Raw genomic sequence first — 24663 nt, 5'->3', positions numbered from 1 at the left:
ACACTGATAAAACGGATTTCCAAAAAATTAAGAACTGTCCTTTGAAAGACATCGTTAAGACAATGAAGACAGCCCACAGGCTTATCTGCAAATCTCATAACTGATAAAGGACTTAAATCTAGAACAGATGAAGAATTCCCAAAACTTCACAAGAAAACACAACCCAATTAAAAAATGGGAAAAAGATCTGAACAAAGGCTCCGGCGAAGACGACATATTGGTAAACGAACATATACAAAGACCTCCAGTCCTGAAGGAAATGCAAATGAAACCACCCAAGCTCCTCCTTCACAACCATCAGAATGTCTAGCCCTGAAAGGAAAACCAGGCCGCACCTCCCAGGCAGGGAGGAACACGCTCCCTCGTGCTTCCATGCATGGCGCCACCCCTTCGGAGACAACCTGATCAGTTCTTTTTTTTTTTTTTTTTTTTTTTTGAGATGGAGGCTCGCTCTGTCGCCCAGGCTGGAGTGCAGTGACGCGATCTCCGCTCACTGCAAGCTCCGCCTCCCAGGTTCACACCATTCTCCTGCCTCAGCCTCCCGAGTAGCTGGGACTACAGGCACCTGCCACCACGTCCGGCTATTTTTGTATTTTTAGTAAAGATGGGGTTTCACTGTGTTAGCCAGGATGGTCTTGATCTCCTGACCCTGTGATCCACCTACCTCAGCCTCCCAAAGCGCTGGGATTACAGGCGTGAGGCTCCGTGCCCAGCTGACAACCTAATCATTTCTTAAAGATAGGCAAGTTGGTGGCCGCCCACTTGAGCCCAGGAGTTCCAGACCAGCCTGGGCAACATATCAAGATCCTGTCTCTACGAAGAAATGTAAAAATTATCTGGGTGGGGTGGTGCCCGCCTGCAGTCCCAGCTACTTGGGAGGCTGAGATGGGAGGGTCGCTTGAGCCCAGGAGGTTGACACTGCAGTGAGCTATGATGGAACTATTACACTCCAGCCTAGGTGACAGAGTAAGACCCTGTCTCAAAAACAACAAAAAAAGACATACACACTTGCCTTTCACATAACCCAGCAATTTCACTCCACAGCAACTGACCCAAAAGGAAATCAACATCCACACAAGGACTTGTACACGAGCGTTCAGGAGCACATCTGAAACAGCCCCAAACGTGCAATGTCCTCCAACAGATGAATGGCTACACACCCTCAGCGTGTTGAAGGACTACCGACTGGCACGTCACAATACAAACGAACAAACCATTGACGCATGACTCAACATAATTACACTGTGAAAAAAGCCGAAGGGAAAAACATACACTGTGATCCTACTCCTACGGAATTCTACAGAATACAACTAATTTATAGTGACAAAAAGTAGCTCACTGGTGGACTGGGGCAGGAGGGGGGTGGTGACCAAGGGCCTGTGGACCCCGCAGGAGCCACAGATCTGTGGGTTTCTTGGTTGTCACTATGGCTTCACAGGTGTGTGCAGACGTCAAAGTTCAGAAATTAAAGGGCGCATTTTAAATATGAGCAGTTTTCGTAAGGCAATTACACCTCAATAAAGCTGTTAAGAATCACCCAATGGTAAATTTAAAAGACTGAGAAAGGAACTTTCACGGGAGGAATGTGAACCCTCCCCCTTGAGCTACATGTTCATTTCTTGAAACCGCTTGCTGTTGCCACAAGTAGCTCCAAACTAACCTAATAATGCCGCACCCAATAGTTTAACGATGTACAGCCAATCATGAATGAACGTTACTATTGTAGGCCAATGAGAATTCCTGACAAACAACTTTGTATCTATCCAATCACTGTCCCTTTTTGCCTTTAAAAATCCATCTGTAGCTGGGCAGGATGGCTCACTCCTGTAATCCCGCACTTTGGGAGGCCAAGGTGGGCAGATCACTTGAGGTCAGGAGTTCGAGACCAGCCTGGCCAATGTGGTGAAACCCCGTTTCTACAAAAAATACAAAAATTAGCTGGGCGTGGTGGCGTATTCCATGTAGTCCCAGCTACTCGGGAGGCTGAGGCAGGAGAATTGCTTCAAACTAGAGGGTGGAGGTTGTGGTGAGCTGAGATTATGCAACTGCAACTCCAGCCTGGGTGACAGAGTGAGCCTCTGTCTCCAAAAAAAGAAAAAGTCCATGTGTAACTGCTGCTCACCAGAGTGTATATTCAGGGCAATGTGATATGTCCTCCCCAGCTGCAATCCTCAAGCTTGACCCAAATAAATTATGTAGATTAATTTTGCCTCTGCTTCTTCCTTTAAAGTTGGCAAAACTCATCTTAAAACATCCCACTCTAGATTTTTTTTGTGTGTGTACTGGGGACAGTCTGGCTCTGCTGCCCAGGCTGGAATACAGTGGTGCAATCATAGTTCACTGCACATTGAACTCCTGGGTTCAAATGATCCTCCGGCCTCAGCCTCCCGAGCAGCTACAGGCGCACACTCCCATGCCCGGCTAATTTTTTTATTTTTTGTAGAGATGGGGTCTCACTATGCTAACCAGGCTGGTCTTGAACTCCGCTCAAGCAATCCTCCTGTATTTGCCTCCCAAAGTGTGCAATTACAGGCATGAACCACCATGCTTGACCCACTCCCTAGTCTTAGATTGCTTTCTGAATGTGTTCCAATAAAAAATTCCTGGCTAGCACTGAGTCCTGGAGGGGTCCCCATGGTGAGGAATGGCTTCTTGGGGGAAAGCACCTGATCCCGAGAGCAGATGTCAGCGGGTGATGACCTCTGGACAGAGCAGCCTCTTAGAAACCCCTCCCCGGGCAAGTGGGCCCAGGCCGTAGGTGCCAGGAGCCTTGGGGGCTCCGGCTGCCACATTCCCTGGACTGTTGGCTCTGCCCCAAAAGTACCTCCAGAGTTCGACCAGGCTGGGCCAGGTCTCTCACCCTGGGTTCCTACAACAGCCTCCCCACCACCTGCCTCTGCTCTCAGGCCCTCTCGTGGCTCCTACTAACCCCCAAGTGAAAAAACACAGTACAGAATACAAATCAAAAACAAAATTCTAAGCCCCACAACCAACCGAATGGATCCCTTCTCTTGGCCAAGGAGATTCCAAAGAAACCTGAAAAGCTAGTTCAGACCATGATGGGAAGAGGGGGCGGGGTCAGACACGCCTCATTATACCGTCTTATACACCCTCCCTTTAGAGTTCAGGCGCAGCTCATCAGCATTAACGTCAAAACAGAGATCTGATGATTGGCCAGACTTTGTAGCAACAGATACCAAATTCCAACCTGACTCTAGTACAACATCAGAGACAGGTAGCAGGCCCTGAAAGAAATCAAAATATTTTACCCCAAAATGTCTTTGACATATTTTGAAATGGCCCTGCAAAGCTGTCTTTTGTAGGGAAAACTTTCTTTTTTTTTTTTTGAGACAGAGTCTCGCTCTGTCGCCCAGGCTGGAGTGCAGTGGTGCCATCTTGGCTCACTGCAACCTCCACCTTCCAGGTTCAAGTGATTCTCCTGCCTCAGCCTCCCGCAGAGCTGGGACTACAGGCATGCACCACCACGCCCAGCTAATTTTTGTATTTGTAGTAGAGACAGGGTTTCACCATGTTGGCCAGGATGGTCTCAATCTCTTGACCTCATGATCCGCCCGCCTCAGCCTCCCAAAGTGCTGGGATTACAGGCGTGAGCCACCGTGACCAGTGGCAAACTCACATTCTCTAGATAATCCCCTTCCCTTTCCAGGTCTTTTTCTGATCCTGAAGAGATCTGCTGAGACTCTAGCACATTTTAAAGGTCTGAATAGGGGCCGAGCACAGTGGACTCACCATCTTTCGCCAGGCTGGCCAGGCCCCCCTTGGCCTTTGGCCGGCTGTTTTCTAGTTCAATCTCAATTGCATCCTGGTAACTGGATATTTCACCTGAAGTCATAAGTTAAAAGCAAGAAGTCAGCACAAAATCAATTTTCCCAACAAAACAGAAGCATTGTATGGGAAGATCAGTTGGTTACCTTCAACCTCCTCCAGTTTTTTTGACAGGACTTGTTCAAGCTGAAAGGGAACAGGGCGAGAGGCTTAGTGAAGGGAGGCCCTGGTGCATAGCGCAGTCTCCGGGGTGCCCCGTGGGCCCCAGGGACCACAGGCTGCTAGAACTTAGGGGTACGCAGCGGTGAAGGCGGAGCTATGGGCCTGTGTCCCCCACGGGAAGAGGTGGCACTTCCCAGAGTCTGTGTGAGTTGCATCCCGGAACCTCGGGCCCTGGCTGGTCATAGCACTGAAGAGCGGCTATGAGGCCTTGGGATGGCACCAGCTCTGCTACCACCCCAGTCGGGGTGTGCGGCTTCCCCTCAAGGCTGACAAGCCCAGCACAGACAGACACCAAGGCCAAGCTACCTGCTTCATCCGCAGCTTCCTCTGCCCAGCTGTGTACGAGGGGGGGTCGCACTCCTCCTCCAGGTCAATCTTCATGAACTCATCAATGGTCAACTGACTGGTGGGGGTATCTTCAAATTCCGTGAGCCTAAAATGGAGCCGGACATGGGAAATGGAGCTGGTGGCTCTGAAAACAGCTGTTTAAAACTGAGCTTCCGCCTGGGCGTGGCTCACGCCTGTGATCCTAGCGCTTTGGGAGCCCAAAGTGGGTGGATTGCTTGAGTCCAAGACTTCCAGACCAGCCTAGGCAACACAGTGAGACTCTTGTCTCTACCCCCGCCAAAAAAAAAAAAAAAAATTAGCCAGGCATGGTGGTGCACACCTGCAGTTTCTGCTACTTGGGAGGCTGAGGTCAGGGAGAATCGCTTGAGCCCAGGAGGTTGAGGCTGTAATGAGCTGTGATAGCGCCACTGCCCTCCAGCCTGGGCAGCAGAGTGAGATTTTGTCTCAAAAAATACATAAAAAATAAAATAAAAGGCCAGGCGCAGTGGCTCATGCCTGTAATCCCAGCATGTGGGAGGCCGAAGTGGTAGGATCACCTGAGGTCAGGAGTTTGAGACCAGCCAGGCCAACATGGTGAAACCCCGTCTCTATTAAAAATAACAAAAATTAGCTGGGCGTGGTGGTGGGAGCCTCTAATCTCAGCTACTCGGGAGGCTGAGGCCGGAGAATCGCTTGAATCCAGGAGGCGGAGCTTGCAGTGAGCCGAGATCATGCCCCTGTACTCCAGCCTGGGCGGCAAGAGCGAAATTCTGTGTCAAAAAAATGAATAAATAAAAATAAAAACAAATAAATGAACTGTGCTTGCCAGACGTTCCTCCACGGGGCCTCGCACTCAGGCCTTGCTCCTCGGCGCCCAGGTCCTTTCTGGCGGCTTCTCCACCCCTACCCGATCCTGCCCGGACCTGTGCTCACTAGGAGAAAGGCCCACAGGCACCCTCATCACTCACAGAGGACCCCAATCCTAGGCGGAAGACTAAGAAGGCCTGAGGAGAGGAGGCTGGGCTAGAACCTCAGCATCTGGCAGTCGGGCAGGAAGGCGCCCTGCAGGCCTGTGAGCCATGGGTCTCAGTTCTTACGAACGTCTCTACATGCTACACAACCTCCAACATGTTTAATCAAAGGTTTTTTACAGAATCAATGGTCAGATGTCTAAAGTGAAATACTTTACAGCTGCTTTTGGAAAATGCCACAGGACACAATCTCAGCTGAAAAACAGCAGCCCTGTGTTTAAGATTTGTGATAAATGTCACAGCAGTTACAGGTTGCAGCAACTCCACTGTCACATTTACCTTGTCAAAGTCTATGAAACAGGGCTGCCGGTGCAGGTGAGCTGTGAGGAACCCCGACGAATACCACCCAGCAAAGCAGGGCTGCAAAGCCCCGCCCCTGCCTGCCTGGCTTGCTGCGCCACTCATTTCATTGATGCGGGGACCTCTTGCGGAATTCTGGCTTCTCACTGGGACAGGGGTCACCTGGGCTCTCAAAGTCCAGGATGGGTCACACCAAAAAGGAGATGGACCAGGCTTCTGACGTCAAAGACAGCCTCCTGCCTGTTTGTGACTTAGGGCAACTTGACACATCACCCTCCACCTCAACTTAGAAACACAGGGCGCAGTGGCTCACGCCTGTAATCCCAGCACTTTGGGAGGCCGAGACGGGCAGATCATGAGGTCAGGAGTTCAAGACCAGCATGACCAACATGGTGAGACCCCGTCTCTACTAAAAAATTAGCCAGGTGTGGTGGCACACGCCTATAATCCCAGCTACTCAGGAGGCTGAGGCAGGAGAATCTCTTGGACCCGGGAGGCAGAGGTTACAGTGAGCCGAGATCGCGCTATTGCACTCCAGCCTGGGTGACAGAGCGAAGCTGTCCCCCCCCCCAAAAAAAATTACAGGGATCGGAACAGGGATCAGAGGAGGAGGATGCCTCCACGGGACAGGGCCGGCCCCAGAAGGACTAGCAGGGAACTCTCTGGAGGGAGGCGAGGCAGCCCACCAGCATGTCCAATCCATAGTGCAACCGGGGCTGGGCTAGGTCCCGGCCAACAGCCGGGGGGGGACAGCAGGGTCCTAGGAGGTGGCGCCTGCTCTGGCAAGCAGGCCTGAGCTGGAATGACGAAGCCTCTTCATGCCATGAAGAGAATGAGATGAATGAGAGCCCCTTACCTCTTCCGCAGCGTGGACTCACACACTTTGACCACACTGATGACCTCCTTCACAGTCCTCCTGAAGTCATGCATTCTGGCTGCAACCAGGAGTGCTGGAAAGCAATGAGACGGGCCCCGTCAACCATAGCTGGGAGGGCAACAGCACACCTGTGGTGGCCCAGGACAACACTGCGGATCCCGGTCAGGGAGATGATGACCTGGACGGGCCCCGTCAACCATGGCTGGGAACCAGGGCAACAGCGCACCTGTGGTGGCCCAGGACAACACTGCGGATCCCGGTCAGGGAGATGATGACCCGGATGGGCCTCGTCAACCATGGCTGGGAACCAGGGCGACAGCACACCTGTGGTGGCCCAGGACAACACTGCGGATCCCGGTCAGGGAGATGATGACCTGGGAAGATGTGTCTGTGCCAGGCAGTGAGACCCTCACTTGGCATGGCTACTCCTGAACGACGAGACCCTCTCTATCTTATTGTGGGTGGTGGCTGCATCCCATTCCATTTTCAAATCAAGGAAAATTAAAACGAAGGTTTCCGAGAGCTTCACGTAATCCCTCAAAGCAAACCAACTAACTTTAAGATGACTGTGCAGGAAACACAGCTTGTGATGGGAGCTGGGGATTCTGAGGATGCGGAGCCAGGCTGGGCAGGAAAGGGGCGAGGCCACAGCTGGCAGCTGACACAGGTTCACCAAGGCTGCAGGGGGCCCAGAACCTCCAGTGCAAACATGGAGATCATGTGTCCAGATGGAACGGCTTCTCAGGTAGACTGAATCCTGCAGTGCAGGGACGCTGGTACCTGGCCTGCTGGGTAGAGTGGACTCTGTGGGCACGACGGTAAGGGCCCTGGTGAGGAGTGAGGGCCCTGCCAACCTGGGGCTCCAATTCCAGGGTTGGGGTAGTTGACCAGGCCACAGCCACATCCACCCACCAGCACCGAGGGCAAAGTGAGAGTTTGAGTGACAGCTGCAACCTGGGGGGGTCACAGAGGTCCAACTAGAACAGTCGCCCAGCTGGGGGCGGGGGACAGCCTGACAGCCCTGTGGCACCCTCATAAGCAACAACCTAGCATCTCAGATGAGAGAGGCCACACCACTATCTGCATCAAGAGCCGGGCCCCACAAGACCACAGGCAGGGATGGCCATGCAGCCGCACTCCAGAAGCAGGCAACCTGGGGTGAAGGCTGCTCTGCCTTGAGGGTTCTGCCCCTTATGCCAGGACACGCAGAGGCCAACGGGGCAGCCAGGAGGTCCTGGAGGGCTGAGGACTCCGGTGGGCCAGGCCAGTGTCAGCCCCAGGAGGCTGGAGGCAGCTCTCAGTGCTCTGCAAACATACGGCACAGCCCACCAGCACTCAGGAGTCAGGAAGTGTGAAGCCAGGACCCAGGCCAGCATCCCCCAGGCGGGCAGGGCCCGCTGTACCTGCTCCACAGAGGCCCGAGGGGCGCCGGCCTGTGTGCATCCAGTCCCGCTTCATCCTCTGTAGGAGCCTCAGGGCAGTCATGGACACCTCGTGGTTCTTCTCCCCGAATTCCAGCAGGTGTGCAAAGCGTGGAATATACAGGCACGGATCTGCAGCAGACACAGCACCTCAGTGCCCACCTCGATGTGCCATAGCACGTGCACAGGCGGCCCACGCAGCCCAGGGGTGGGGCAACCTGCACTTGTCTTTCCAGGCACCCAGGCCCCGCACCAGTCCCCCTCCCCTGGACAAAGCCTCTCTGACCCTCAGCTGGGGCAGCCATTGCACTGAACCCAGGGGAGCCACTGGCCACCTGCTGCCAGCCAGCCTGCTGCAGACACACTAGGGCCAGGCAGCGTGCCCCTACTGCATGGCCGCCCTGCTCAGGGCACAGAGGGGCTCACACCCAGCAGCCTTCCCTCCAGACCATGCAGACAGCACCACCCCCAACAACAGTCCCAGGACTCTTAGAGCAAGACAGGCGTGGGCTGGGTACACAAGTCGCCAGCCAGCCGGCATCAGCTGACACTCATGGGTGAGAGGATGACCCACTTCTGGCATCTCTACCAGCATGGCAGTGCCACGGGGGCTGTGTGTGCACACTGAGGCCTGGCGCTGTGCACCTCTGCCAGCACGGCACAGTGCTGCGGGGGACATGCCTGGAGCAGAACAGGCTGGGCGCTGTGCAGCCCGGGCCCTGAGCGACTGCATGGACCTAAGCAGTGCTCCCCTATGCCGAGCATGAGGCCGTGATGTGACTCCACGGGGCCCTGCTGTGCCCCACCAGGCTCAGGTGGCTATGACTTGCGTCCGTTCATATCCACAACGCGGCCCCCCTTTCCAGCTGAGGGTGTCTGTAACACGAAGGATAAATGCTTGAGGTGAAAGATGTCCCATTTACCCTGACGTGATTGTTACACACTGCATGCATGCATCAAAACACTTCATGTGCCCCATAAATATACACACCCGCTATGCATCCACAACTAAAGATAAAAACAAATAATTTTTGGTGATTTGGCTGCTAAAATAGATATTATTGGGAGAAAAAAAATAAGATAATTTAAAATAATTGCTAAGATTTTAAATGATTTTCAATAAGATACAATCATCGGAGCTAGAAATAAAAAGAATGATAAAAAATATGCTTATAGGCTGGGCGCGGTGGCTCACATCTGTTAATTCCCAGCACTTAGGGAGGCCAAGGCGGGCGGATCACCTGAGGTCTGGAGTTCGAGACGGCCTGACCAACATGGATAAACCCCGTCTTTCCTAAAAATGTAAAATTTGCAGGGCGTGGTGGTGCATGCCTCTAGTCCCAGCTACTCTGAGGCAGGAGAATTGCTTGAACCAGGGAGGCAGAGGTTTCGGTGAGCTGAGATCGCAGCATTGCACTCCAGCCTGGGCAACAACAGCGAAGCTCCGTCTCAAAAAAAAAAAAAAAAATGTGTTTATACACTGGGCAATACAGAGACAAAGTCTATACAAAAAAAATTTTTTTTTTTTGAGACGGAGTCTCGCTCTGTCACCCAGGCTGGAGTGCAGTGGCGCGATCTCGGCTCACTGCAAGCTCCGCCTCCCGGGTTCACGCCATTCTCCTGCCTCAGCCTCTCCGAGTAGCTGGGACTACAGGCGCCCGCCACCACGCCCAGCTAATTTTTTTTGTATTTTTAGTAGAGACAGGGTTTCACCATGGTCTCGATCTCCTGACCTCGTGATCCACCCGCCTCGGCTTCCCAAAGTGCTGGGATTACAAGCGTGAGCCACCGCGCCCGGCCTCGGCCTCCCAAAGTGCTGGGATTACAAGTGTGAGCCACCGCGCCCGGCTAATTTTTTGTATTTTCAGTAGAGACAGGGTTTCACCGTGGTCTCGATCTCCTGACTTCGTGATCCGCCCGCCTCGGCCTCCCAAAGTGCTGGGATTACAAGTGTGAGCCACCGCGCCCGGCCTACAAAAAATTTCTTTAAAAATTAGGCCGGGGCCGGGCGCTGTGGCTCACACCTGTAATCCCAACACTTTGGAAGATTAGGACAGGTGGATGGCCTGGGCTCATGAGATCCAGACCACCCTGGGCAATATGGTGAAACCCCGTCTCTACTAAAATACAAAAATGAGCTGGGCGTGGTGGTGCACGCCTGTAATCCCACCTACTTGGGAGGCTGAGGCAGGAGAATCGCTTGAACCTGGGAGGCGGAGATTGCAGTGAGCCAAGATCACACCACTGCACTCCAGCCTGGATGACACAGTGAGACTCTGTCTCAAAAAACAAACAAACAAACAAAAAAATTAGTGGGTGTGAGGCCGGGTGTGGTGGCTCACACCTGTAATCCCAGAATTTTGGGAGGCCAAGGCAGGTGGATTGCCTGAGCTTAGGAATTCGAGACCACCCTGGACAACATGGTGAAACCCTGTCTCTACTAAAATACAAAAAAAAAAAAAAAAAAATTAGCCGGATGTGGTGGTGGGCACCTGTAGTCCCAGATACTTGAAAGGCTGAGACTCCAGAATTGCTTGAACCTGGGAGGTGGAGGTTATAGTGAGACTCTGTCTCTGAAAAAAAAAAAAAAAAAATTAGTGGGTGTGGTCTAGTCCCAGCTACTGAGGAGGCTGAGGCAGCAGGATCACTTGGGCCCGGGAGGTTAAGGCTGCAGTGAGCTGTGATTGTACCACTGTACTCAGGCCTGGGTGACAGGAAAAAAAAAAAAAAAAGAAAGAAAGAGAAAGATATACTAATGTGTGTGGGACTTTGATGCTCATTAATTCTTTTTTTTTTTTTTTTTTTTTTGAGACGGAGTCTCGCTCTCTCACCCAGGCTGGAGTGCAGTGGCGCGATCTCGGCTCACTGCAAGCTCCGCCTCCCGGGTTCACACCATTCTCCTGCCTCAGCCTCTCCGAGTAGCTGGGACTACAGGCGCCCGCCACCACGCCCGGCTAATTTTTTGTATTTTTAGTAGAGACGGGGTTTCACCGTGGTCTCGATCTCCTGACCTCATGATCCGCCCGCCTCGGCCTCCCAAAGTGCTGGGATTACAAGCGTGAGCCACCGCGCCTGGCCTGATGCTCATTAATTCTTGAAATAGAAAACTCAGTTCAAAAACACTGTGTAAATATATCAATGGCTGGGCACAGTGGCTCACACCTGTAATCCCAGCACTTTGGGAGGCCAAGGAGGGTGGATCACCTGACATCAGGAATTCGAGACCAGCCTGGCCAATATAGTGAAACCCCATCTCTACTAAAAATACAAAAATTAGCTGGGTGTAGTGGTGTGCGCCTGTAGTTGTCCCAGGTACTAAGGAGGCTGAGACAGGGGAATTTGCTTGAACTCAGGAGGTGGAGGGTGCAATGAGCCAAGATTGTGCCGCTGTACGACAGCCTGGGCGACAGAGCAAGACTCCATCTCAAAAAAGAAAAAAACAAAAGACAAACAAACACACAAAAATTCAAGACAAGCCAGGCAGAGTGGCTCATACCTACATTCCTAGCTACTTGGGAGGCTGAGGTGGGAGGACTGCTTGAGCCCGGGAGTTTGAGGTCAGCCTGGGAAACACAGCAAGACCCCATCTCTTAAAAAAGAAATCTGGGGCCGGATGCAATGGCTCACACCTGTGAGTCCCAGAACTTTGGGAGGCCAAGGCAGGAGGATCGCTTGAGCCCAGGAGTTTGAGACCAGCCTAGGCAATATAGTGAGATCACCATCTTTACAAAAAATGGAAAATTTAGCCTCGTGTAGTGATGCATACCTGTTGTCTCAGCTACTTGGGAGGCTGAGGTGGGAGGATTGCTTGAGTCCAGGAGGTCAAGGCTGCATCGAGCCATGACTGTGCCACTGCATTCTAGCCTAGGTGACTGACACCATGTCTCAAAACAAAAAACACAAAAGCAAAAGGTGTTTTTTCAAGACAAATCCGTCAGTGACTAGGGTGGAGGAGGAGGTGCTGGGCAGCGGCGGCACAGTGGGCAAACGCGAGTGGCAGAGTGGCAGAGTGGCACGCGACAGGCATGAGCATTTCATCATGGAAAGGAAACATGTCGAGCAGCCTGGAACCCGCAGGCGCACAGTGACAGAGGAAGTTCATCATGGAAAGGAAACATGTCGAGCAGCCTGGAACCCGCAGGCGCGCAGTGACAGAGGAAGAATTAAATGAAGGAAAAACACTGGAAACAACCTTCAAGACCACAATAATGGGGGATTTTAACACGGTTCTCTGAAATTTGACAGACTGATTAGGAAAAAAAAGACTAAGGGACGACTTAAGACACATCACCACAGGCTCAATCTGACAAGGATGTTCTAAATTCTGTACCCCATGGAGTCATCATGCTTTTCCAGTGTCTGTGGCACAGTTATGAAAATGACCAGGTATTATAGAACAAAGAAACCCTCAATATATTTCAGGTAACAGCACATAGGACACGCCATTTGACCCCAAGTGCAAAAAAAAACTAAAAATGAGCAAAAACAAGTAGTCCCCTCACCTCCAAATGCTATTAGAAATTAAAGTTCAATCCTTCAGGTAACTTTATTAACTTAAGCACTTTGTATATTTAAGGAAGCAATGGGCCAGGTGCAGTGGCTCACACCTGTAATCCTAGCACTTTGGGAGGTCAAGGCAGGTGGATTGCCTGAGCTCAGAAGTTTTAAACCAGCCCGGGCAACACGGTGAAACCCCATCTCTACTAAAAAATACAAAAAACTGGCCAGGCCTGGTGGCACGCGCCTGTAATCCCAGCTACTCAGGAGACTGAGACAGGAGAATCACTTGAACGTGGGAGGTGGAGGTTGCAGTGAGCTGAGATCATGCCACTGCACTCCAGTCTGGGCGACACAGCAAGACTCCATCTCAAAAAAAAAAAAAATAAATAAATAAAGGAAGCAATGAAATTAATGAACTAAGTAAAATAACAGAAAACTAAAAATTAACAAAATTAATTATTTAAAGTAGGCAAAGGGACTAGTAAGAAAAAGAAGCAAATAAATTACCACGGTCAAGAAAAGAATTAAAAAGCCCAACAGCCAGTATGGTGCTGACATAAAGACAGACCTACAGACCAACAGAACAGAACAGAACAGGCCAGGACAGGACGGGACAGGGCCAGAAACGACAGTGACAGACAGGTGACCTTCAACAAGGGTGACAAGAACTTCTTGCACAATGGGGAAAGGATGGTCTCTTCAATAAGCAGTGCTGGGAAAACTGGGTATCCACTTACAAATAAAGGTAGACCCTTACCTCACATCACACACAAAAGCAAGACCCAGACACAGACTTGAAACCATAAAACCCTCCCAAGAAAACACAGGGAAAAACTTTATGACATTGGTCTTGGCAATGATTTCTTGAACATGACACCAAGAGCAAGGGCAACAAAAGTAAAAACAGACAAATGGGATGACCTCAAACTAAAAAGTGTCTGCACAGCAAAGGAATCCATTAACAGAAATGATATCCTATGGAATGGAAGAGACTACGTGCAAACCATCTATCTCATAAGGGGTTAACATCCTGAATATACAAAAAACTACAACTCAAGAACAAACCCGATTAAAAATGGGCAAACTGCACTTTTGTAATCCCAGCTCTTTGGGAGGCTGAGGCACAAGAATCGCTTGAACCTGGAAGGCGGATGTTGCGGTTGTGCCCTCACCACCGCACTCCAGCCTGGGCAACAGAATGAGACTCTGTCTCAAAAAAAAGGCAAAGCCCTTGAACAGACGTTTCTCCAAACATGGCATGCAAATGGCCAAGAAGCATATGAGTAGATGCTCAACATCATTACCAGTGACATGCAAATCAAAACCACATGACACTACCTCATATCCATTAGGGTGACCATTATCACAAACAAAAAAGAACAGGCTGGGCGTGGTGGCTCACACCTGTAATCCCCGCACTTTGGGAGGCCTAGGCGGGTGGATCACTTGAGGCCAGGAGTTTAAGACCAACCTGGTCAACGGAGTCTCGCTGTCACCCAGGCTGGAGTGCAGTAGCGTGATCTCAGCTCACTGCAACCTCCACCTCGCTGGTTCAAGCCATTCTCCTGCCTTGGCCTCCGGAGTAGCTGGGATTACAGGTGCCCACCACACCCAGTTAATTTTTGTATTTTTAGTAGAGATGGGGTTTCACCGTGTTGGCCAGGCTGGTCTCAAACTCCTGACCTGAAGTGATCCGCCCACCTTGGCCTCCCAAAGTGCTGGGATTACAGGCGTGAGCCACCGCGCCCGGCCTACACTGTAACATATTTAAAAATCAAAGTGCAAAGAGTGGCTTCTAAGGATGAAAATTATTATTCACACACTCCACACCACCATGAAGATCAAGATGCTGACTATCTCTGGCGGCTCAGCAGTTCTATCCTGGAACCCCCTGAGGCAGCCGTCTCCCAGGTGGTGTTGCTGTAAGTTATTCCTTCTCACTGCATTCCCCAAATGGACCCACCACAACCTGTTGATCCTTTCTGTTGCTGATGGACATGTAGGCTGTCTCCACTCTGGCCATTTGTATTTCTCCTGGAAACTGCTTATGCCCGTTACCTTCTTCTATGGAAACAGACGGCTGGGACAGAAACCATGGCCACAGCAGTCAGGGTGTCTTTGCCAGTGGGGTCCCACGCTATGAAATCGCAGCTGTGGCCTCGGTGGGTGTATCCTTGGCGGGTGCATCCACACACTTTCTCTTGGAACTTTCTGGACCCTCATGCATATGCTACAGCTTTCCAAACGGCTTGGCCGTGCAGTTACGCACCCACCTGCAGCAGGTGATCTCCAGCTGCTCTGCATTCCACCAACACTACGTGACAAGTTCAGCCGCCTGGGGGCTCGGGCGCCCCATTCCTGGGAGAAATGATGATGTGTGCACTCTGGGCCATTGCATGGTGTCTGTTCACGTCCTTTGCCCGTTTTTTAAAAAACTGGGTTGTCAGTCTTTTCCTTCCTGACTTGTAGTTACTCATCCATCCTGGAGAGTCCTTTGTTGAAAATACAGCAAATATCTTCTGAAAAGGACTCTTCCCGGGGAACATTCCCTACAACTGTAACGACCACAGAGACACAGAGCTCCTGTTCACTGTTTAGCCCAGGGCTGCGGTGACGGGTGCACCCATGGCCCGAGCTGCTGGCTGCGTCCTGTGGGGTTTCCTGTATATGGAAGTTTTAACAGTCTAAAGCCTTGGGGTCCAGGAGGTTGCGTGTGTGTCCTCGGGGAGGAACTCTCCTGACAGCCAGGCCTCTGGAGCTTCGTCTGCACGCGAGATTGGCGTGCACCTGCTGTGCGGCCCAGGCCAGGTGACACGGCCTCTGAAGTCTGGTCTCCTCATCAGCAAAGCCAGCGCCCCATGCCACGCACCTCCCAGGATTAGCCCCAGGCTGGGAGGCTAGAGGCCCCACAAGGAGCGAGCCTGCGACTGCGATCCACACGCAGAGCCACAGAGGCAGGGCGCGCCCTGGGGCCCAAGATCCAGGGCTGCAGGCCCAGGGCAAGATCCTGACTTGCCCACCCGCCGGCTGTGTGACCTTCAGCATGCTACTAACCTCTCTGTGCCCATTTCCTCGAGGAAAATGCGGGGAAATAGCGCCTGACCCTGTAAAGCCCTCAGAGCAGAGTGGACCGCGCTCTCTCCGAGCGCTGGCTGCTGGCGTCCGCAGTAAGCTAAATTTCTGAACGAACGAGGAAGCCCAGCGACCATCCGACAGGCCGCGGCCAGAGGCACAGACTCCGGAATGCAAACGGCCAAACAAGCAGGTCTACCTGCGTTCCTAACCAAAAGCTCGCTAACTAAAGAACGGGCGCAAGCACCTGCGCATGGCACTGCGGGTCTGGGGGCGGCCGCCTTCCACGGCGGCCTCTGCACCGCGCGCGTCTAGCGCCGGTTGCCCGGCAGAAGCTCGAGCAGCTTCGAGGTTGTCGGGCCTGGGGGCGGGGCCGCGCGGCAGCGTCGTCGCGCGGGGGCGCGGCCCTGACGCAGGGTGACGCAGCAGCGCCGCGGCGGGTACGGGCTCCGGCGGGCGGGACGGCGCCCCCCGCGGCCAGGCCTGGCCGGGCTGCGCTAGACTGGGCTCGGGCAGGGTCTCAGGGGCGGAGGTCGCAGGGGCGGGGTGGCAGGGGAGCGGGTGGCAGCCCCGCGGGTCACAGCGCCGCCGCCGCCCATGCTGCTGCCCCTAGCCTGCCTGCACGGCCGCGTCGCTCAGTGCCTGACCTCCTTGCTTTTACTTGCAGAGCCGCTCCCGAGGCCCCGGCGCGGCGCGAGGGCGCGGGGCGCGGCGTCCACAGGCGCCGAGGCTGCCCCCGCCGTCCCGCCCGCGAAGATGGCGGCAGAGCTCTACGCTCCCGCCAGCGCCGCGGCCGCGGACCTAGCCAACAGCAACGCCGGCGCCCCCGTGGGCAGGAAGGCCGGGCCGCGCAGCCAGCCCAGCGCTCCCGCGCCCGCGCCGCCGCCGCCCGCGCCCGCGCCGCCCACACTCGGGAACCACCACCAGGAGAGCCCCGGTTGGCGGTGCTGCCGCCCCACGCTGCGCGAGAGGTGAGCCCGTGCCCCGCGGCCCCCGCGCCCGCACGCGCCCACGCCCCCAGCCCGTGCCTCTGCCTTTGCAGGAACGCGCTCATGTTCAACAACGAGCTCATGGCTGACGTGCACTTCGTCGTGGGGCCCCCGGGGGCGACCAGGACGGTGCCCGCCCACAAGGTGGGTAGCGGCAGCCCCTCTCGGAACGCGTGCCCCGCCCGCCGTGTGGCTGACCCGCAGCCCGCGGGAGAGCCAGGCTCACAGCGGCGCTTTCTCCTCCCAGTACGTCCTGGCTGTCGGCAGCTCCGTCTTCTATGCCATGTTCTACGGAGACCTGGCGGAAGTCAAATCTGAAATTCACATTCCAGACGTCGAGCCCGCAGCCTTTCTGATCCTGTTAAAGTAAGTCCACTCTACTGGGGAAGGACGGGTGGGTCCGTTTTAGGCGGCTTCCCGAGGCTTCTGAGGGGAAGCACACAGGAGCTGATGGACTCCTCTCCCAGGCCCAGCCCCGCAATGGGTGCTTGGGGGCCAGCCCCTGACGCGGGCCCTGCCTCGCCTAGGTACATGTACAGTGATGAGATCGATCTGGAAGCCGACACGGTGCTGGCCACTCTGTACGCTGCGAAGAAGTACATCGTCCCAGCATTGGCAAAAGCCTGTGTCAACTTTCTGGAGACAAGTTTGGAAGCCAAGAACGCCTGTGTCCTGCTGTCCCAGAGCCGGCTGTTTGAGGAGCCCGAGCTGACGCAGCGCTGCTGGGAGGTCATTGATGCACAGGCCGAGATGGCCCTACGGTCCGAAGGCTTCTGTGAGATAGACCGGCAGACGCTGGAGATCATTGTCACTCGAGAGGCCCTCAACACCAAGGAGGCGGTGGTCTTCGAGGCCGTCCTGAACTGGGCCGAGGCAGAGTGCAAGAGGCAGGGGCTGCCGGTCACCCCACGAAACAAGAGGCATGTTTTGGGGCGAGCCCTCTATCTGGTCCGAATTCCAACCATGACCCTAGAGGAGTTTGCCAACGGCGCTGCACAGTCAGACATCCTGACTCTGGAGGAGACCCACAGCATCTTCCTATGGTACACAGCCACCAACAAGCCCCGCCTGGACTTCCCCCTGACCAAGAGGAAGGGCCTCGCCCCGCAGAGGTGCCACCGATTCCAGTCTTCTGCCTACCGCAGCAACCAGTGGCGGTACCGCGGGCGCTGCGACAGCATCCAGTTTGCAGTGGACAGAAGGGTATTTATTGCAGGGCTGGGCCTGTATGGATCCAGCTCTGGGAAGGCCGAGTACAGCGTGAAGATTGAGCTCAAGCGGCTCGGGGTGGTTCTGGCTCAGAACCTGACCAAGTTCATGTCAGACGGATCCAGTAACACCTTCCCGGTCTGGTTTGAACACCCGGTCCAGGTTGAACAAGACACCTTCTACACGGCCAGTGCCGTCCTGGACGGCAGCGAACTCAGCTACTTTGGGCAGGAGGGGATGACGGAAGTGCAGTGTGGAAAGGTGGCCTTCCAGTTCCAGTGCTCCTCGGACAGCACCAACGGGACTGGGGTCCAGGGTGGGCAGATCCCTGAACTCATTTTCTACGCCTGAGGTGCCCGGGGAGGCTGCAGCAGGTCAGTGAGTGAGTGGAGGGGAAGTCAAGATGCTAACTGCTTCCTGACACCATGAAAGGCTGCTCTTAACCTTGTCTCTTTGACACATAGTCAGCTGAAGCTTGACTGTGTAAAGTAGAGACCTTTTCCACACAGCCAGAGCCCGGGGATTGGAGTCTTAGGCATTTCTGGTACACTGGGGTGCACGTCTCAGGTGGAGGAAGATTTAGGGCTCAAGACAGGTCCCAGATCCCCTCCCAGAGGCACCCACGCCACCTGCTTTGAGGGGTTGGATGTTCCTGCTACCCTCTTGGATTCTAAGTGGTTCCAAGCTTAACTTGAGACCTTCCCTTCAAATCTAAAATCGGCAAAAAGTCACTTAAAATAGTGGACTTCTGTAATAAAGCTTGCCTAAAATAACACCCACGTGTCAGTAAATGACTACAGGAGTTGTACAGTTGAGTATTCTCTTTCTCATGCAACAGAACAGCTCCCTCCCATCCCGAGGAGAAAACCTGTCATGCTGAACATGCTATGTGGTTAGGAGCAAACTGCACCCCGGTGAAGCCCATCCGTCCCCTGGGTTGCTGGCTGGCTTCTGGGCCACCCTAGGAAACACCAGGTGCCTGGTTGTCTCTATGTCCTAATGCATCACTAGCACCTCAGAGTCCTACCCTATGAACAGATTGTTGGGGGAGCATTCTGCTGGGCCCAGCGTTCTGGACCCTGGGGATACAGTGTCGCTAGCTGTGACACTGCTGCGGGACAGCCTGTTGCAGGAGTGGACTATAGGGTGAAGCAGGCTCTCCCACCCCTTGCCTCTGTCCTCCCACTCTGCATACCCCGTAGGCAGTTGCCTTCTGGAAAACCTGTATGACCCCTGAAAAGAGGGATGGCCCCTCTTGGCACCTGGGAGAGGGCATGGGCCGAGTGTAGAGCCCCAGCCATTGCCCCTCTGCCGCTGCAGCCCATGCTGCTCAGTCCTGTTGGTGACCCAGCCCCACCTGGTGCTTCTCTACCCCAAGGACATACGCTCCTAGATGCAGACAGGCAAAGTAAGAAAGGGGCCTCTAAGCGGGCCGTGGAAACCAGTCATCTGCTTGGTAAAGAAACGGTAGGTCAGAACCATCGGGCAGTGAGTGCTGTTCAGATCCTTTCCTTCTAGACTTTTCCACTAGATTAGATTCTGCATGCATGAACATTGCTGCTGCCTCGAGGGGGAGACAGGACTTACCCTATACCTAACACATGTCAAGAAAAGGCATACAGGAGTTCCACAAACTTGCACACACTGGGCACTCAGAACAAAAGTGGCAGAAAAACCACAAAAGAGGGCTGTGGCTGGAAAGCACAACCAGGAGCTGCCCCACTGTCCCCATCTGTCCACAGGCACCTGGTGCCAGGTGTGTTCCTTAAACCCTGTCCACACAAGATGCTCCCGGCACGCAGCACTTATGTTTCCCCGTCTACACCTTCCTGCACACCTGACGGGCACTGACAACGGGCCTTCTGGTTTTGCAGCAGAATGCAAGCCCCAGGCCAGATGCGGTCTCATGCCTGTAATCCCGGTGCTTTGGGAGGCCAAGGCAGGAGGATCGCTTGAGGCCAGAGTTTGAGGCTGCAGTGAGCTATGATTGTGCCACTGCACTCCAGCCTGGACAACAGCGAGACTCTTAGAAAATAAGGCCCCACATTGCTGAGCTCCTAGCAGCTTTAAGAAACATTTCTTACCTGAGGGGTCCCGTACTTCAACAGGATTTCCCTCCACTGTTCAAAGGACATTTGGCACGCTGATCCCTACAGCAGCCTGCTGGACACCCCAGCATCTCACCCAGATGCCTACCTATGGCCGGCGCATTGATGCAGAGCTCTCTTGCCAAGAGAAGAAACGTCTTTCCCAGCACGTACACATTCACCTGAGATGGAGAGATCACAACCAGAAACAGCATTGGTATTTAAGGAAATGTTTGCTTTTTTTCTCTTAAAATGCATCTCTTGTTCAGTCTTTAAAGACTCTGATGGCCTGTGCAGCAGCCACCCCACACCCGCAAGCCTGGCTGTCCTCCCTTGGCTGCTGGGGCTCCCAGGGCCCTGCCTTCTTCCTCTAAGCTGCTGCTTAAGGCCATGCTGCCGTCTCGCCAATGATGGCATCTGCTTAGAAGAAAACCCGACTGCAAGGTCCCTCCCAGGGCATCATCACACGGTGCACGCTGCATTTCATTCACAATTGCGCACCCATGAACACAAAACCTGTTCTGTCCACATGTGCTCCCACCAGCCACACCTCCAGCCCAGATTCCGATGGGCCCAGGGGTCTTGGCCTCAGCCCCCTTGCTGGGATTGAGATCTGTGTTCCTCAGTGACTCCCCTGCCCCCCGCACCGTTCCTACCTTAGGTCCAAATCCACGCAGATCCTGTCACCCCTGCCTTGGCTACCTGCCATAGGGCAGTGGAGGTGAGGCCCAGACCGAGAGGGGCAACCCCAAGGGCTGGCAGTGATGGGAGCACTGCTGCTTGTCCTCAGCAAAACAAGGACTCTAGCCTGTGTGCAGACCGTGTGCACAGCCCTGCCGTGGGCCGAGTACCCCTAAGGAGCCCTGCTGGCTGGGGGAAGACACTTCAGAGCAATGTCTGCTGGTAGGTGTGGATGAGGTGCAGAGCGGGAATAGCCTGGTCCCTGCTGGAGCCTGCAAGAGCCCTGCCCACCCTTGGCTGTCTTCATCCCAGGCTTGCCCCTGGGGCCCTCGGGTCTCACAGGCTTGGCCAGTCTGGCCCTCTGCCACTAGCCTCCCCCCAAGAATTCCCTCGCCTGACCAAGCCCGGCTCATGGGCCCCTAGACAAGTCCCCTTGTCCTGGCACGCCAGTGGCACTTCCAGGTGCTTGCTGACTCCGGGGTACTGGGAGACCTTAGGGACCACACACAAAGAGACCTGTCTGCGCTAGAGACAGGAGACAGAGGTAAGAGCCAGAGGCAGCGCTTGTGGGGGATACCTCTGATGAGGGACTCTGCCCGCTGGGAGGGCTGGGCCCCCACAGCAGCTCCTCCTGGTCACCTCCCACCCCAGTGGGGTGCAGCTTCCATCTTCTCCATTATATCCGAGGGCTCCAACACAAGGGCTGGTGGCTCACAGAGTGTGCCTTCTGAAGGAATTTCTCCTCCTCACAGTTTCTGGGGGTTCTAGGAATCCCTGGGGTCTGCTCACCAAACTGGGGCATGTCAGCACATGTAGTGTGTGTGTGCATCCGCATGCAGTGTGCAGATATGCATGTGTGTACACACACAGTGTGTCTAGGTGTGACTCACGCATGTCACGTGTGAGTGCCCCAGCCCCTGTGCTGGGTTCCTGCCAGGCCCCTGCATCTTGACCGTCCTGATCCCACATCTCTCTTTAAGCCACGGCAGAACCATGATCTGCTGCTGGCCTCTGCCTGCCCACCTCAAACCCCACACCCTTGTATCCCAGAGACACAGGGGTCGATGAGACCTGAACGCTGCAAGTGAGGAATCTCCAAAGGGCCTTTACATGGAAACTCATGTTTAAAAAGCCATGTGTGCAAAACGCATGCAGTTTTTTTGTTTTAGTTTGTTTCTGAGACGGAGTCTCGCTCTGTCGCCCAGGCTGGAGTGCAGTGGTGCGATCTCGGCTCACTGCAAGCTCCGCCTCCCGGGTTCACATCATTCTCCTGCCTCAGCCTCCTGAGTAGTTAGGACTACAGGCGCCTGCCACCATGCCCGGCTAATTTTTTTGTATTTCTAGTAGAGACGGAGTTTCACCGTGTTAGCCAAGATGGTCTCAATCTCCTGACCTCGTGATCTGCCCACCTCGGCCTCCCAAAGTACTGGCATTACAGGAGTGAGCCACCGCACCTGGCCGCAGTTTTTTGTTTGTTTGTTTTCTTGAGACAAAGTTTCACTCTTGTTGCCCAGGCTGGAGTGCAATGGCGCAATCGTGACTCACTGCAACCTCCACCTCCGGGGTTTAAGCGATTCTCCTGTCTCAGCCTCCTAAGTAGCTGGGCTTATAGGCATCCGCCACGACGCCCAGCTAATTTTTGTATTTTTAGTAGAGACGGGGTTTCACCATGTTGGCCAGGCTGGTCTCCAACTCCTGACCTCAGGTGATCTGCCTGCCTCAGCCTCCCAAAGTGCTGGGATTACAGGTGTGAGCCACCGCGCCCAGCCTAAACACATGCAGTTCTTTACAGAGTTGCTAACATGTATGAGGACCATTTATTGGAAATTCTCTTGCTAACAGTCTAACAGTGGCTGCTCCTTGAGGGCAGAGGTCGGGTGGGGCATGGCCAGCTGCCCGCCATCTCTCTTCCTGGGCAGCAGGTGTATTCTGCTTGCAGACTGCCCTCGTGGGTGTCTGATGAGCTGTGTGCCCAGGCCAGTGAGCAACCTGGGTCTGCCCTAAGGCAGGGATCAAGAGGGAGACTCCATGAGCTTGTCATGGGATCATCTGAGTCCCCAGGAGCCTGACCACTTCCGGAGCAGCTGCCCTGGCCCTGGCCCTCACACTCATCTTCCCTGGGAAGTCGTGGGGTTGGAACCAGGGTCATATGGTTTTGCCCTGCACCGAGCATCTGAAATGTGGACTTGCTGGATTATCACAATTCCAGCAGACTATTTTTAGCTTGACCACAAAATATTTCAGCAGTAGCTTCTGAGTTGCCATTTATAAAGACAGCTGGGAGGACAAGGACCCCAGGTGCCACCTGACACGGGCAGAAGCCTAACTGTGGGCTGCTGCCAAAGGCGGAAAGCCCTCGAGGACCAGAGGTGGCAGCACAGCCCGTGGGTGCCCAGAACCCCTGTGGGCACCTGGGTCTGGAGAGAGCTCCCTTCGAGGAGTGATAGCTACATGAATGCTGCACTGTGGTCACAACTGTTTTCAGTATTTCTCTTTTTGGGTCCTCAGCAGCATGGTCACCAGGCACCTGTGGTGCAGCCCCCAGCACTGTCCCTGCAGAGCCTCGGTGCCCCCACCCTGTGTCCTGTCTGCACAGGGGTCCCTGGGGTTGGTCTTTCCACTGTCACTTTGTTCAGTCATGTGGAAAGAGAGATGTAACTGAAAATGCTTTCTGTGGTACCCAGAAAGTGAGTGTCTCCAAACAGACTGTAATATAAGATTTTTCTACAATTTAAAATGCATGCAAGAGGCCAGGTATGGTTGTTCATGCCTGTGATCCCAGTACTTAGGGAGGCCTTGGTGGAAGGATTGATTGAGCTCAGGAGTTCGAGAGCAGCCTGGGCAACATGGCAAGACCCTGTCTCTACTAAAAATACAAAATAGCCCAGCTTGGTGGTGGGCACCTGTGGTCCGAGCTACTTGGGAGGCTGAGGTGGGAGGATCGCTTGAGCCCGGGAGGCAGAGGTTGCAGTAAGCTGAGATCACGCCATTGCACTCCAGCCTGGGTGACAGAGTGAGACTCCATCTCATAAATAAATAAATAAAATGCAAGGTCAAAATAAATAATCTCCTATAGCAAACTAGGTACTCACAAAAAATTTTTTTAATTAGAAATAATCTCCTTTGTGTAGGACAAAAGTTCACTGTTCACCCAGGCCTAACACCCAACCGTGCCCCGCACTGGCAGCTGCCCTCCTGCCATGGAGACCCACACTCCCACGAGTCTCGGACTATGACCCCCATGTCATGAAGGCCCCTCATCCTACAGACCAAAACTTCCTGACCAGGCAGGCAGCACAGACTGGCCACTGAGATGCATGGAGGCACCTGGTGTACCCCGGTCACAACCCCAGGTGGGTAAAGATGCAGGACGGAGGTTGTCTACCTGGAGCAGGTCGCTGAGGTCCAGAAGCATGTCTGCAGTAGGAGTCAAGGATCCTGTCGAGTGGCTGGCAAGCTCAGGTTACTTGCCCACCTTCACATGGGCAGGACCGCAGGACTGCACCTCCAGGGAGCTGGAGTCGCCCCTCCAAATACAAGCTCCACCTCTGATCAGGAAGGAAAGGTGGAATGGAAGCGAGACGCGGCACGCTCAGGCCTCATCAGAACCTCCCAGCCCCAGGCACAAGTGAGACTTCTGTGAACCCAGTACCAGGACAAGGGACTGCAAGGAATGTGGAGCCAGGTCAGGGGAACCAGAAACGGTGGGGGCTTCCATCTGATCCTGGAGAGAGCGTGCACCCCCACACACCCGCCTGCCCAGTCAGGTGCCCACCATGTGGTGGTTCTGCTGCCCGCACACAGCACAGAAGAGACAGGGGCACTCACGCTCCATCCCAAGGGCACTTGCTGAGCACCTATCAGGCGTCAGGCAGTCCTCCCGGGAGACAGAAACACAGACCTGGGGCCCCCGTGGTGAGTAGTGAGCCTGCGGGCACCACTGGGGGCTGTGCTCAAGAGACAGGGCTGGGGACCCCACACGGGACCTGTCCTCGTTCAGATGAACAAACAGGATCAAGAATGTGTCCTAAGTGATTCAAAACTCAGATGGATACATAAGTTATCAAACACAAGTCACTGGTTAATACAACCTGCCAGACAGCTGAAGTGCACATCACTCATGGGCCCACTGTAGCTTCGAGAAGTCACTAAGGACACCTC

General features: G+C 54.1%; 2 protein-coding genes across 7 annotated transcripts in view; one reads left to right on the top strand and one right to left on the bottom strand.

Moving 5' to 3' along the window:
* BRF1 (BRF1 RNA polymerase III transcription initiation factor subunit) overlaps window positions 1-24663 on the bottom strand; it is a 79946-nt gene that overhangs the window by 13338 nt on the left and 41945 nt on the right. For 4 of the 5 annotated variants that reach the window (XM_055287951.2, XM_055287950.2, XM_055287952.2 and 1 more), the window contains 7 exons: window positions 23888-23919; window positions 19931-20003; window positions 7947-8096; window positions 6523-6616; window positions 4315-4441; window positions 3933-3972; window positions 3751-3843 (listed from right to left, as the gene is read on the bottom strand). In XM_055287951.2, coding sequence (XP_055143926.1) covers window positions 3751-3843; window positions 3933-3972; window positions 4315-4441; window positions 6523-6616; window positions 7947-8096; window positions 19931-20003; window positions 23888-23919 — 609 coding nt within the window. Of the gene's footprint in view, window positions 1-3750; window positions 3844-3932; window positions 3973-4314; window positions 4442-6522; window positions 6617-7946; window positions 8097-14737; window positions 15914-19930; window positions 20004-23887; window positions 23920-24663 lie in introns of those variants that run through there. The other variant, XM_055287954.2, reaches the window with a different exon arrangement.
* BTBD6 (BTB domain containing 6) lies at window positions 15949-18509 on the top strand. Of its 2 annotated transcripts, none has more exons than XM_055287959.1 (4): window positions 15949-16507; window positions 16579-16669; window positions 16773-16891; window positions 17053-18509. In XM_055287959.1, the coding sequence occupies exons 1-4, from the start codon at window positions 16134-16136 to the stop codon at window positions 18083-18085; spliced, it is 1617 nt and encodes a 538-aa protein (XP_055143934.1). In that variant the 5' UTR covers window positions 15949-16133; the 3' UTR covers window positions 18086-18509. The 2 variants fall into 2 exon arrangements, with proteins under 2 accessions (XP_055143934.1, XP_055143935.1); XM_055287960.2 differs by having other exon boundaries at window positions 16372-16473.

This window comes from Symphalangus syndactylus, chromosome 8 (assembly GCF_028878055.3).
Source record: "Symphalangus syndactylus isolate Jambi chromosome 8, NHGRI_mSymSyn1-v2.1_pri, whole genome shotgun sequence".
Classification (NCBI taxonomy): domain Eukaryota; kingdom Metazoa; phylum Chordata; class Mammalia; order Primates; family Hylobatidae; genus Symphalangus; species Symphalangus syndactylus.
The sequence above is the reverse complement of the archived record's forward strand: the minus strand, read 5'-3'. Positions and strand labels throughout refer to the sequence as shown.

Bases quoted from the DNA above. Each gene is read 5' to 3' on its own strand.
- BTBD6 (XM_055287959.1), top strand. From the start codon at position 16,134: ATGCTGCTGCCCCTAGCCTGCCTGCACGGCCGCGTCGCTCAGTGCCTG. The intron at 16,670-16,772 runs GTGGGTAGCGGC...TTCTCCTCCCAG, and splicing joins GGACGGTGCCCGCCCACAAG to TACGTCCTGGCTGTCGGCAG. The intron at 16,892-17,052 runs GTAAGTCCACTC...TGCCTCGCCTAG, and splicing joins GCCTTTCTGATCCTGTTAAA to GTACATGTACAGTGATGAGA.